Here is a 13,336-nt window from a genome sequence, read left to right as displayed (position 1 = left end):
CATTCCCCAGGTAGCATTATCCTGTATAAACAATTTCCATTTCACTAGGGAACTCTCCTAGCACTGCCATCCCCATTAGAGTGTTTCTCTGACATCACCCAGAACACCATGCATATTTCAGGTTTTAAGATCATTTTTTAATCCTTCTGTCATAAGGTAGCTTCAATTAATGTCAGATAGCAAGGTAGTAAATGCCTCTTGGTTGGAAATTCTCTAGTCCAATGCCCCAGTCTGTTCTTCACATAAGTAAGGCACAGAGAATTTGTCCCTACCAGCACTTCGGCCTATATTCTACACTGCACAGGCTTGAGAAACCTTCTGGTACCCATTTAGCATGTCTACTTAACATTGCTTGAAGAGTAGATTTACATGCTTTCTGTTTTACAATGTTAGGTAGGAGTAACATTTCCTAGTCAAATAAAATGTCCATCCTTATAATACAGTCAAGTAAAAGAAATACAATCACTTTACATAAAGCCTACTCAACCATACCAGTTGTCCTACAAACTTTTAGTTTAATTCTATTACATTCCTGACTGTAGCCTTCATTAGGACTTCATCCACAGATTTTGACTTTATATTACTAGGTAGGTGAAGTGTTCCTAGCGAGACATAATGCTCATTCCCATAAGACATTCAGGTAAAGGAAACACAGCTTCTTTACGTAAAACCTGTTTAAACATTCCACCTTTCATAATTCCATCAACCCATACATTAAAAAATTTTTGTTTAATATTTTTTTTTTTTTTTGAGAGAGAGAGAGCGAAAGAGTGTGAGTGGGGGAGGGGCAGAGAGAAAGGGAGACAGAATCTGAAGCAGGCTCCAGGCTCAGAGCCCAATGCGGGGCTTGAACCCACACACTGTGAGATTATGACTTGAACCGAAGTCAGCTGCTTAACTGAGCCACTCAGGTGCCCCTCAACCCACACATTTTTATTTTCTCTCGATCTAATTATAAGCCCACATTAGGGCTTCACCAGTGGATTTTGGTAACTTTTCCATTCCTGACCAATTTACCCAGTCTTACCTGAAAGGCTTTGAGTCCCCAGTGAGGGGTCATGCCAAGGAATCCTGGCCCTTTTATCTTGATTAATCTGCGTAACCACTGCCACAAGCAGTTGCTGGTAAGGTTTAGATCCATCTCTAAATTCTGTTGGCAACTTTTACCTTTAGTAACTGATTGCAGCTCAGCTGCTACTCCATATCATGGTGAATACCTGGCTACTCTGGAATCAGAGGTTTTTCATCCCTCTTTCATCTTTTCTCTTCCCAAACCACATATTTTTATGAGCCACAGCCATTATAGCAAATACCATTTCTTTTTTCCTTTTTCTTTTTTTTTTTTTTTTATTCTGAGGGAGAGAAAGAGCACATGCGAGATGGGAGAGGCAGAGAAAGGGAGAGAGAAAATTCCAAGCAGGCTCTGCGTAGATGGTGCCGAACCCAATGCAGGGTTCGAACTCATGAACAGCAAGATCATGACGTGAGCCAAAAGAGTCAGATACCTTAACCAACTAGGCCACCCAGGCACCCCTCAAACCCCACTTCTGACATCAATTCTAACACGTGTTTTTCCACACTCCACCAAGCAGTTTTCCAGTTCTCAGCAGACAGCATCTGTGCATACTACAAATTGAATTCAATTCTGACATTTACCTGGAGACAGTGTCAGATCCCATAGGTTAAGGGTTAGTCCCACAAGACTGCCTTCACTTCAGACACCAGTTGCAAGTCCAGGCATAGAAATAGGCAAAGGTTCAGTGGGCCAGAATAGAGAATACAAAAATAGGGCTAGACATATATGGTTGATTAATTTTTGACGTAAGTTTAAAGTGCATTCAATAAAGAAATGATAATCTTTTCAACAAACAGTGCTACAACAAATCCAGCTACAACCACTGGATCTCTGGATGCAAAAAAAAGTGAGGGGTGCTTGGCTGGCTCAGTTGGAAGAGCAACTATTGATCTTGGAGTTGTGAGTTTGAGCCCCACATTGGATGTAGAGATTACTACAAAAAATAAAAAAAATAAATAAAAAACTACTTTAAAAAAAGCCCCACTTTAGGCATGGAGCCTACTTTAGGAAAAAAAAAAGTGAGCTTATTCTACCTTGGACTCTACCCAGCCAAACACCCCCAAAAATTAACTCTTAATTGATCATAGGCCTACATATGAAACAACAAACTATTTAAAAGTACTAGAAGACATGCCTGGGTGGCTCAGGCAGTTAAGCATCCAACTCTTGATTTTGGTTCAAATCATGATCTCACGGTTTCATGAGTCTGAGCCCTGTGTCGGGCTCTGCGCTAAGTGGAGCTACTTGGAATTCTCCCTCTCTCTCTGCCCCTTCTCCACTCGTACTCTGTCTCTCTCAAAATAAATAAACGTTAAAAAGAAAAAACAAGTTCTAGAAGAGGGGCACCTGGGTGGCTCAGTGGGCTAAGTGTCTGACTCTTGGTTTCAGCTTTAGGTCATGATCTCAGTGGTTTCTGAGTTCAAGCCCCGTGTTTGTCATATTCTGCACTGATAGTGCAGAGCTTGCTTGGGGTTTTCTCTCTCTCTCTTCCTCTGCCCCTCCCCCTCTCATGTGCACGTGCTCTGTGTCTCTCTCAAAATAAATAAATAAACAAACTTTAAAAAAGGCTCTAGAAGAAAACAAAAAATCTTTGTGACTTGATGTTAGGCAGATTTCTTTTTTTTTTTCTTTAAGATTATATTTTTTAAGTAATCTCTACAATCCAATGTGGGGCTTGAACTTACAACCTGGAGATCAAGAGTTGCTTTCTTTACCGACCAAACCAGCCAGTCACCCTGCAGATTTCTTAAATATGCACAAAAGCATGATCTACAAAGGAAAAAAAATAGCTAAATTGCCCTTGATCGAACTTAAGGACTTCTGTTCTTTGAAAGATACTGTTAAAAGAATCAAAAGCCAGTACACATATGGGATCAAAGTATTTGCAAATCACATGTCTGATAAAGCATAGGTATTCAAAACTTTTATAAAGAATTCTCAGGGCACCTGGCTGGCTCAGCCAGGGGAGTGTGTGCCTCTTGATCTTGGGGTTGTGACTTTGAGCCTGTGTTGGGTGTAGAGATTTCTTAAAAATAAAATCTTCTTTAAAAAAGAAAAAAAGAAAGAAAGCTCTCAAAACTTAATAAGAAAACAATACAAGTGAGGAGAAAATGGACAAAAGGGTTGAACAGATCCTTTACCAAAGAAGATTAATGGATGGCAAATAAGCACATGAAAAGATGTTCAACATCCTTAGGACAGACATATATATCAATGCATTAGAATTGAGAGTCCAGAAATAACCCCCAAAATTGATTTTTGACATGGGTGCTAAGACAATTTAATGGGGAAGGAGTCATTTTTTCAACAGTGCTGGGAAAACTGAGTAGGCACATGTAAAAGAAGAATCTGATTCCTTACTTCATACTGTATATAAAAATTAACTCAAGGGGCGCCTAGGTGGATCAGTGAGTTGAGTGCCCGACTTCGGCTCTGGTCACGATCTCCCAGATTGTGAGTTTGAGCCCCACATCGGACTTGCTACTGTCAGTGCAGAGCCCGCTTTGGATCTTCTGTCCCCCTCTCTTTGCCCCTTCCCCACTTGTACACATTCTCTCAAAAAATAAATTAAAAAAAAAAAACAACAACATTAAAAACTAACTCAAAGTAGATTCTAGACCTAAATGTAAGAGCTACATCTACATCTACATAAGCATATAAAATTTTTAGGAGGAAAACATAGATATAAATCACTATAACCTTGGATTAAGCAGTAGCTTCTTAGGACACCAAAAGCTTAAGTGAAAGAGAAGCTAGTTTAATTGGATTTAATTAAAAAAATGAAAACTTTTGTGCTTTAAAGGACACCATCAAGGAAGTGAAAAGACAATTTACAGAGGACACCATCAACAAAGTGAAAAGACAATTTACAGAAAGGTTGAAAATATTTGCACGTTATATATCTGATAGAGGGACATGTTTTCAGAATATATAAAGAGTTCTTACAACTCAATGATAAAAATAACCCAGTTTAAAAATGGGCAAAGGACTAACTAGACTTTCTACAAAGAGATCATGTGAACGGCCAATAAGCACATGAAAAGAAGCTCAACATCATTGGTCATTAGAGAAATACAAATTAAAACCACAATGAGGGGTGCCTGGGTGGTTCAGTCAGTTAAGTGACTTTTTTTTTAATCTTTCTTTTTTAATGTCTATTTATTTTTGAAAGAGAGACAGAGAGCGAGTAGAGGAAGGGCAGGGAGAGGGAGACACAGAATCCAAAGGAGGCTCCAGGCTCTGAGCTGTCAGCACAGAGCCTGACACAGAGCTCGAACCCACAGACCATGAGACAATGACCTGAGCCGAAGTCACGTTTAACCACCTGAGCCACCCAAGTGCCCCAAGTGTCAGACTCTTGATCTCAACCCAGGTCATGATCTCTGGGTTTGTGGGTTTGAGCTCTGTGCTGTCAGTGTGGAGCCTGTATGGGATTCTCTCTCTCCCTCTCTCTCTGCCCCTCCCCCACTCGCTCTTGCTCTCTCAAATTAAACAAACATTTAAAAATTAAATAACACCACAATGAGACACTAGTTTATGCCTACTAAAAAGGCTGCCTATAAACAAAAAGATGGATGATGGCAAGTGTTGGCAAGAATGTGAAACAGCTTTCTCATTCATTACTGATAAGATTGAAAAATTGTACAGCCATTTTTGGGGCGCCTGGGTGGCTCATTCAGTTATGCATCAACTCTTGATTTTGGCTCAAGTCATGATCTCATGGTTTGTGAGTTTGAGACCTGCATCAGGCTTTGAGCTAACAGTGGGGACCCTGTTTGAGATTCTCTGTCTCTCCCTCTCTCTTTGCCCCTCCCCCAGTTTCTCTCTCTTTCTCTGTCTCAGAATAAATAAACATTTAGAACAATGAAAAAATTATGCAACCACGTTAGAAAACAGTTTGATGATTTCTTATAATGTTAAGTGCACATTTAGCATTTGCCCAGCATTCTAAGTATCCTCAAGATCACTGAAACAGAAAGTCCACAAAAATACTTATGTTGGGCTCCTGGGTGGCGCAGTCAGTTAAGCATCCTACTTCGGCTCAGGTCATGATCTCATGGTTTGTGAGTTTGAGCCCTGCTTTGGGCTTTCCATCTCAGTGCACAGTCTGCTTCAGATCCTCTGTCTCTCTCTCTGTCCCTCTCCCTCCCTCCCCCTCCCCTGCTCATGTCCTCTCTCTCAAAAAATGAACATTAAAAAAAAAAAAAGATTAAAAAAATAAAAATACGTAGTATAGGCAATGCAATAGAATATTTACTTAAAATACTTAATACTTTATTTTTTTATTATTTTCTTCTTTTTTTGAGAGAGAAAGAGAGAGAGAGAGAGAGAGAGAGAGAGAGAGAGAGAATCTCAAGCAGGCTCCATGCCCAGCACAGAGCCCAACATGGGGCTTGAACTCACAACAGTGAGGTCATGACCTGAGCCAAAATCAAGAGTTGGACACTTAACTGGTTAAGTCACCCAGGCACCCCTGTTTATTTTGTTTTATTATTTTTTTTAATGTTTATTTGTTTTTGAGAGAGAGAAAGACAGCTGGGGAGGGGCAGAGAGAGAGGGAGACAGAGGATCTGAAGCAGGCTCTGCACTGACAGCAGAGAGCCTGATGTGGGAATTGAACTCACAGAATCTGAGATCATGACCTGAGCTGAAGTCAGACACTTAACTGGGCCACTCAGGCCCCTCTAATATTCAAATTTTAAAAATACTTAAAAAACAAAACAAAACACTACCACATATACATAGCAATATGGACACATCTCAAGTCAGGCTGAGGGGGTGAGTTCCAGCCCTGCATGGGGCTCTTTCTGACAGCTCAGAGCCTGGAGCCTGCTTGGGATTCTGTGTCTCCCTCTCCTTCTCTGCCCCTCCCCGACTCGTGCTCTGTCTCAAAAATAAACATTAAAATAAAAATTTTTAAATAAGCCATGCTGAGCAAAAATAGACTCAAAAGAATACATACTGTATGGTCCTATTTACTTGAAGTTCTAGACCAAGCAAAAGTCAATATCATAGAAATTAGAGAAGTGGTTGCCTAGGTGAGGCTGCAGAGAAGATTGCAGAGGTGCACAAGGAACCTTTTTTTTTTTTTTTTTATTCTATATTCTGATTGTGGTGGTTATACAAGTGTATACATTTGCCAAAACTCATCAAATTATAGATTAAATTGGGTATATTTTACTGTGTGTAAATTATACTTTAATAAATATGACTAAAACTAAAAATACTTTTAAAAGTGGTATATATAAAAAGAAAAAATACTTAAAAACAAGGCAAAGAAAATATTTTAAAAGAAAATTACGTGTACAATACGAATGCCATTAAATTTTTTTTTAAATATATAGGATATGCATAAAAGTGTAATAGCACCTATCTTACCTATGATTTGGGATCAAACAAGTTTTCTTTTCCAGATTGTCTATGCTTTAAGGTTATGATTTTTATTTATTTATTTTTGGTAAAAAAATGGTTTATCCATTTCATTTTTTTGGTATAAAACACATGGGAGAAACCTATTCAACCTAGCCAATCAACATACAGCCTTCCACATGGAAAGGTACTTTTATCAAACTTTGAGTCTAAGAACATACAGATGTTTCTTTTCTTTTTTTTTTTTTTAAGGACATGCAAATGTTTCTTTTACCATGTCTAAAGTAATTGTCTATGCTTTTCCATGTAACTGTTTTAAAATTTCCATATGCCTCCATTATTTCATCTGTCCCAGTTAAAGTATAAGGAAAGGAGGAAGAGGGTTGGTTTAAACGTCTAAGTTTTCTACTGCCCTTTCTTTCCACATAGAGACTTGTGGATGTGAGGAACCAATCCCCCCACCCATAGCTGTGGTAGCCTTGATAAGAGAACCATATATATATGAATATGAGAATTGTATATATATATGAATTAGAGAATCATTGTTATGTGTGGAGCCTTGCAGTGTAGACATAACATCATTACAGAGGTATTTATCAAGGTTTAGCATGTATTAGTAGTCAATAGCAAAAATAGCTCAAATTTTGGGAATGCAAGCTGGTACAGCCACTCTGGAAAACAGTATGGAGGTTCCTCAAAAAACTAAAAATGGAACTACCCTCCAACCCAGCAATTGCACTACTAGGCATTTACCACAAGGGATACAGGTGTGCTGTTTCGAAGGGACACATTCACCCCAATGTTTATAGCAGCACTATCAACAATCGCCAAAGTATGGAAAGAGCCCAAATGTCCATCGATGGATGAATGGATAAAGAAGATGTGGTATGGGGCGCCTGGGTGCCACAGTCGGTTAAGCGTCCGACTTCAGCCAGGTCACGATCTCGCGGTCCGTGAGTTCGAGCCCCGCGTCAGGCTCTGGGCTGATGGCTCAGAGCCTGGAGCCTGTTTCCGATTCTGTGTCTGCCTCTCTCTCTGCCCCTCCCCTGTTCATGCTCTGTCTCTCTCTGTCCCAAAAATAAATAAACGTTAGAAAAAAAAAAAAAAGATGTGGTGTGTGTATATATATATATACACACACACATATATATATACACTTACACACACACACACACACAATGGAGTTTTACTTGGCAATCAAAAAGAATGAAATCTTGCCATTTGCAACTATGTGGATGGAACTGAAGGGTGTTATGCTAAGTGAAATTAGTTGGAGAAAGACAAAAATCATATGACTTCACTCATATGAGGACTTTTAGACACAGAACAGATGAACATAAGGGAAGGGAAGCAAAAATAATATAAAAACAGGGAGGGGGACAAAACAGAAGAGACTCATAAATATGGAGAACAAACTGAGGGTTACTGGAGGGGTTGTGGGAGGGGGGATGGGCTAAATAGGTAAGGGGCACTCAGGAATCTACTCCTGAAATCATTGTTGCACTATATGCTACCTAATTTGGATGTAAATTTAAAAAAATGAAAAATAAAATTAAAAAAAGAATTAAAAAATAGCTCAAATTTTAAGTGACAAAAAGAACTTTTTTGTGTGTAGAATAATTTTTTTTAAGTGTTTTAAGAAAAGCTCTTTCTCCTCTTTCAGCCTCAAGGTATTGCAGCATGCTGATTGAGGAAGGAGGATTGCAGCATTTATACAACATCAAAGAACACGAACAGACGGATCCCCATGTCCAACAGATTGCTGTGGCCATTCTAGACAGCTTAGAAAAACACATTGTGCGCCATGGGAGACCACCTCCCTGTAAAAAGCAGCCCCAGGCTAGACTAAATTGATAGCCATAAGTAATTGAATAGCTGAATCACAGGAATCCTTTTTGTGATAGGTTCATTTGGAATATCTTACCCTCTGTGATGTTTTAGGGGTTTCTATGACAAGAGTCATAAGATCAGTTTGGGATTGACCGTGTAAAGTACTGCCCATGTGAACAGTCTCTAATTTGTCTTGTGATTTTTAACTTCTGAGGCAAGAAGGATCTGTTCCTTCATCATTGCCTTTTAGGAAATTTTCCACATCTTTCCGTGTTTGAACTTACCTGTGCTTGAAATTCTACAGTTTTATGATAAAGTTTGCACGAACCCTTAAGCCAGACTTTTCTGATCTTAAAGTCCCTTCCAATCAATTTGCAGCTTCAGATAAGCTGTTAACCTGATTTCTGGCACTGCTTCAGTTGTAAGTTTTATACTGCTTCTGTATAAAATGGCTTTCTTCTCTGTGTACCTTTTATAAGATGTCCTTCTTAGTGTGAAAGAGCAGAAATCCAAGTCCTGTTTGAAAGCTACTCACCAACTGGAGCCTGGGTGGATGGCAGAAAAAATATATTGGAAGGAAAACTATTAAGGGGGAAAGAAATAAGGAACTAGAGAAAGGTCTGCTCTTACAATACAGTTTTTAAACTGGGACAGGCTATCCTGAAGCCCACCTCTTCTGAGGCAGTAAGCAGTAGCTTATTCTTCATATTTATTCCTGGAAGCATGGGCTGCTGCTTCCTACACAGACTGCTGGTTACTCTCTAGAAATATTTCCCGGGACATCACAGTGTAAAATATTACAACATTCTGTGTTAAAGATTAATTGTCTGAATCTCTATAAGTCATACTATTGTGAAAATGTGAATTTTTATAAAATTGTCTCTTGTTAAAACTGAGCATTATTTTCCCTCTATCAAAGTCATTTTATTCAGTGACATAGAGACTACACACGGTATTACCTGCTCAGTTAAATACACTTAACAACAGTAAATTTTGTCACAAGAAGTTAAATTTTCTTTCTTTCTTTTTTTTTTTTTCAAAATACATGTATCTTAATGTTCTCATGTTGGAGAAAGATGTCCACACCTCACTGCCAAAAATGAATGAGAAGCATTAGACTGTTGTTAAATACAATGGTTCTAGATGTAGCGTGTAAAAGGAAATATTTTTTGATGGGTTATTTTTTAGACAATTGCCTTTCCTTTTGAGATACCCATTACAGCAGAGTAAAGAATCAATTATCATTATATCAATAATGGCAGCTGGGAGGCAGCAAGTCACCAAGAAATTTAATTTCCATTTAAAATTTTAGTTTGTGAATAAGGTTAATCACAATTTCAGATGACTGCATTTTTTTCCATAGATGGCTAAACTGTTTTCAATAGAGATTTAAAATGGTATGTTTAAATTATGGTGATTATTCAGAGGCATTTTTATTTAGAAAAGAGCTGGCTTATTAGTGTGCTGATAGCATTTTTGACATACATATTTCATACCACTATCACAAAAATCATACTTGAATTATTTCATACTCCTTCGCAGGGATGAAAACTTAAACTAAAAGAAAATAGTTATTTAGAACCATTAAAAACCATATTATATTGTGGATTACTTCTGACTTAATTGGTTTAAGGAATTTTTATAGGCACAAGATAAATTTTCACGGATTGTCTATTTCAGGGGAAATGGAAGATTCTTTTAGCTTTCCCCCTTTTTCCTAGATTTTAATGTCTAAGGCAAAATGTAGAAAACAGGCCGGCCTGCACTAGCTTGGAAATCGCTAGCTATTTTGACTATCTCCAGGCCTCTTAGCTTGTATAGTTAGGGAAAAGCCTGTTTGAGAAGTTTGGCTTCAAGTGTCTCTTCTGTCCTGTTGAAGCAAAAGTATGTGTTCCTTATTAGGCTAGGCTTAGGTTTTTATCTTTACAAATTGTTTTCAGAAATAGCTAACAATGTACAGAAAACAATAACTCCCTTCATTGCTCAGAATAACTTGATAGATGAAGACTTAAAAATATTGAAAATTAGTTTTAAATTTACTACTTTGAACATTGGTAATGGTGGGATATTTCTGAGTCTTAAAAGCAAAATAATTGCTCACATCCCATATATAAAAATTGTAGTGCCTTTGTGGTTGGGATGGTTCTTAAAATTGTGTATCTAACTAAGGCACAGAATTGTCTGCAAGGTCTTGAATCTGGCTAAAATATAGTAGATGTATATATTGAAATTATGAGGCATAACTGGCCTGTGTCTACAGTTGGAATCTATTAGGCCTATCTTTTACATGCGTATAGTAGAATGTAACAGTACTTGGTGCCTTCAAGGGTTACCTCTTCAGTGGCTTAGAGGTGCTGTTTCAAGCACAATTTAGACTAGGGCTGAACCACTCATTGCTCAAATCACTGGTGCACTCAGATATTGTAAAATATCACTACATCAGTCCACAAGCAGCAGCAAGGTTTAGATCTACCAAAGGAAATGGAATTAGACTTTTTAAGAGTATAATGATGCATGTTGGTATCATTGAGTAAAACAAGAACAGTCTAAAATTAAAGCAGAAATCAGGCATCTTGTTCTTTACATCAAATAAGTTTTGCTCGTGGTCTTTACACTCTAAAAAATCATTTTTTCCTTTTGGCAGTTGAAAAGAAACATAAATCAAGTAGTAATAAGGGGTTAGTTTACTCTCTGGCCAAGGACTCAGTGGTTACTGATCTTAATTGAGGATTTGAAAAATCGTATCAGACCCACAGTTCTAGGAATTGACCTTAAATACTGCTGCTCTTTACCCCTGGACAGAAATGCCAGCTAGTGGCACTAGTCAACTTAATTACCTAAGGTGGAGGTGAATCACCATAAAAGGGTGCTATAGGAATTGAATTTCATGATCTCTTTCGTTTGCAAACTTCAAAGATTCGTGTTTAAAAACATCAAATCTATCAAGCCTAAGAAGTTGTTCTTACTATTGAGACCTTTTGAGTTGGCCCTTTTCCTCCCTAGTCACTTTCATTTAGCTGTATGTTTAATTATGCCATGTGTCAAGATAAGATTGGGCCTTCTTCTAGCCCTTTGGAGCACGTTTTAATGAAAATATATTTTATGTTCTCAGTTATGATACATTAATGAACAATGGTTTTGGCTTAGTGTTTTAAAATGCATGGCGCCCTCGTAGAACAACCTGCAGCCAATACCTGAGACTGAAAAGAGGTCATGAGTAGCAGGGAAAACCCACCCCTTTCCTGCCCTCTCTAATGCCATGTTTACAGTATTTGTTCATTGCGCAACTTTTATTTTGGAATAAACAGTATTATTAAACTGAAGGTGTAAATTAAAGGCAGTATCATAATGTCAGCTGATATGGGCAGTTTTATCTGTATGTTACTTATTTGGGAACTTTATATGGATAGGGCCTCAGAGTAGTGTTCTAAGGCAGCCTGTAGAGAAGTTTGCAAACTTACGGTTTCCCTCTCGAATCTGTTGTAGCAGTTTCAAATGATTGTGTGGATATTGGATGTTTAACCTTTACCATTTGCTTTGTATCGACACATTTTTCATTTTAAGTGTTAACTCATGTACTGTTTACTTTAGGAATAATGCAAATCCAACCTTCATCCAGTGATGAGAATAGCAGTATGATAGGAATTTGCTCAATGTGCTTTAAATGAGTAATTGCTTTATCTTTTTTAGTATCTGATAGACTTTGCATGACACGGTACACTCCTAATTATGCATTCTTTAGTTTCCAAATCTTAACCTAAGACATTCTATATTAACTGATGGGTAGCCTGAGAAAGAGCTTTCTCTGACTGTTTCTCCCCTCAGTCAATATTTTTGGGTAAATTATGGGAAAGTCAATGCTATTTCTCATTTCTCTGGATGAAGCGAAGTTCATTTGGATGGCACAACCAAACTTTAGAGCTAGGTAGAATGGCTATTACGAATATTTAGAAAATCCAAATTTATCGAAATTACTCTATGGAAAATCATACATCTAGTTCATTAATACTATTAGCGTAATTTCGAACTTCCTTTTGGGGAAACTGTTCAAATGGGTTCTTTTAAGCTTATTTTAATCAGCTTACAAGCAAGAAGCTACTTAGCTAATGAAAGCTGAGATACACTTTCATAAAAGCAAGAAATTGTTGAAAGCATTTTTTTCTTTAAAAATGGGATGATGTTAATGTCAAGATTTATACTGAGATAATCCGCAAGAATAAAATTTTAAAATCTTAAAATCCTTGACTTTTGTAGAATTCCCACTGTCAAATTCCCACGGACTTATGAGAGAAAGGCTATCTTTTGCTTAAATTTCGATGGAAGAGTTTAACTCCTTTCAAAGGATATGAAAAATTCATTGGGAAATGTAATGTGTATACATTTCCAAGGCTCTCAAATTCTCTGGACTGAAGGCACTGTTCTCACTGTGGCCAGATGAATGGGAGTGTTCTGTACATGAATCATGCTATATTTTAAATCAGGACATCACTTAGGTATTAATGTTGTGTGTACAGAGTTTTGTTTTGGGAATTTTTTTTTTGCCTAAATAAATGTTATAAATTTTATGTAAAGCGTGTCTTGTCTACTTTATTTCTAGACTATTTGCTTTAATGCAAGATATAGATTCCTTAGTTATTAACTTGTAGCAATGGCTTACCAGTGGTTTTATTGCACAAGTTTCTAGTACTGGATGGAACTCCATTCATTCATTTCATTAAATACCTGTGCTAGGTACTGTTTAAGTGTTGGAGTTTATATAATTTATAAATCCCTCAGGAAACTTACAGTTTTGTGGGAAGGAAATATTAAGCATAGAAATATTATTTTAAATTGCATTACAGGCCAGTCCACAGTGCTTATTATAGAGGCACAGAGATCACAATCCAAACTGGGCACCCATTACACAACCCCAAGAAGACTTCCTAGAGAACATAATATCTGGGTTGACATTCATTCACACAACTATTGAGATAATTAACTGATATAATGTATATTAAGAGTATTTAATGAGGGAGATTACCAAAAAACAAGGTTTAAGCCAGAAAGAAGCCTTAGTTATTT

The 13,336-nt window shown here is 37.5% G+C and overlaps 1 protein-coding gene across 1 annotated transcript in view; it reads left to right on the top strand.

Annotated features, from left to right (window-relative positions):
* The window catches only part of ZYG11B (zyg-11 family member B, cell cycle regulator), a 91,794-nt gene extending 78,954 nt beyond the window's left edge, over positions 1 to 12,840 (top strand). Inside the window, exon 14 of the mRNA XM_047082674.1 lies at positions 8,109 to 12,840. Within this exon, the coding sequence (XP_046938630.1) occupies positions 8,109 to 8,299 (191 nt within the window). The 3' untranslated portion in view covers positions 8,300 to 12,840. The remainder of the gene's footprint in view (positions 1 to 8,108) is intronic.
* Positions 12,841 to 13,336: the final 496 nt, after the last annotated feature.

Source organism: Lynx rufus, unplaced genomic scaffold (genome assembly GCF_022079265.1).
Source record: "Lynx rufus isolate CCGP_SWC_20201006 ecotype Redwood Valley unplaced genomic scaffold, mLynRuf1.p SCAF_2, whole genome shotgun sequence".
NCBI classification, from domain to species: domain Eukaryota; kingdom Metazoa; phylum Chordata; class Mammalia; order Carnivora; family Felidae; genus Lynx; species Lynx rufus.
This window is presented reverse-complemented; position numbering and strand designations above follow the sequence as displayed.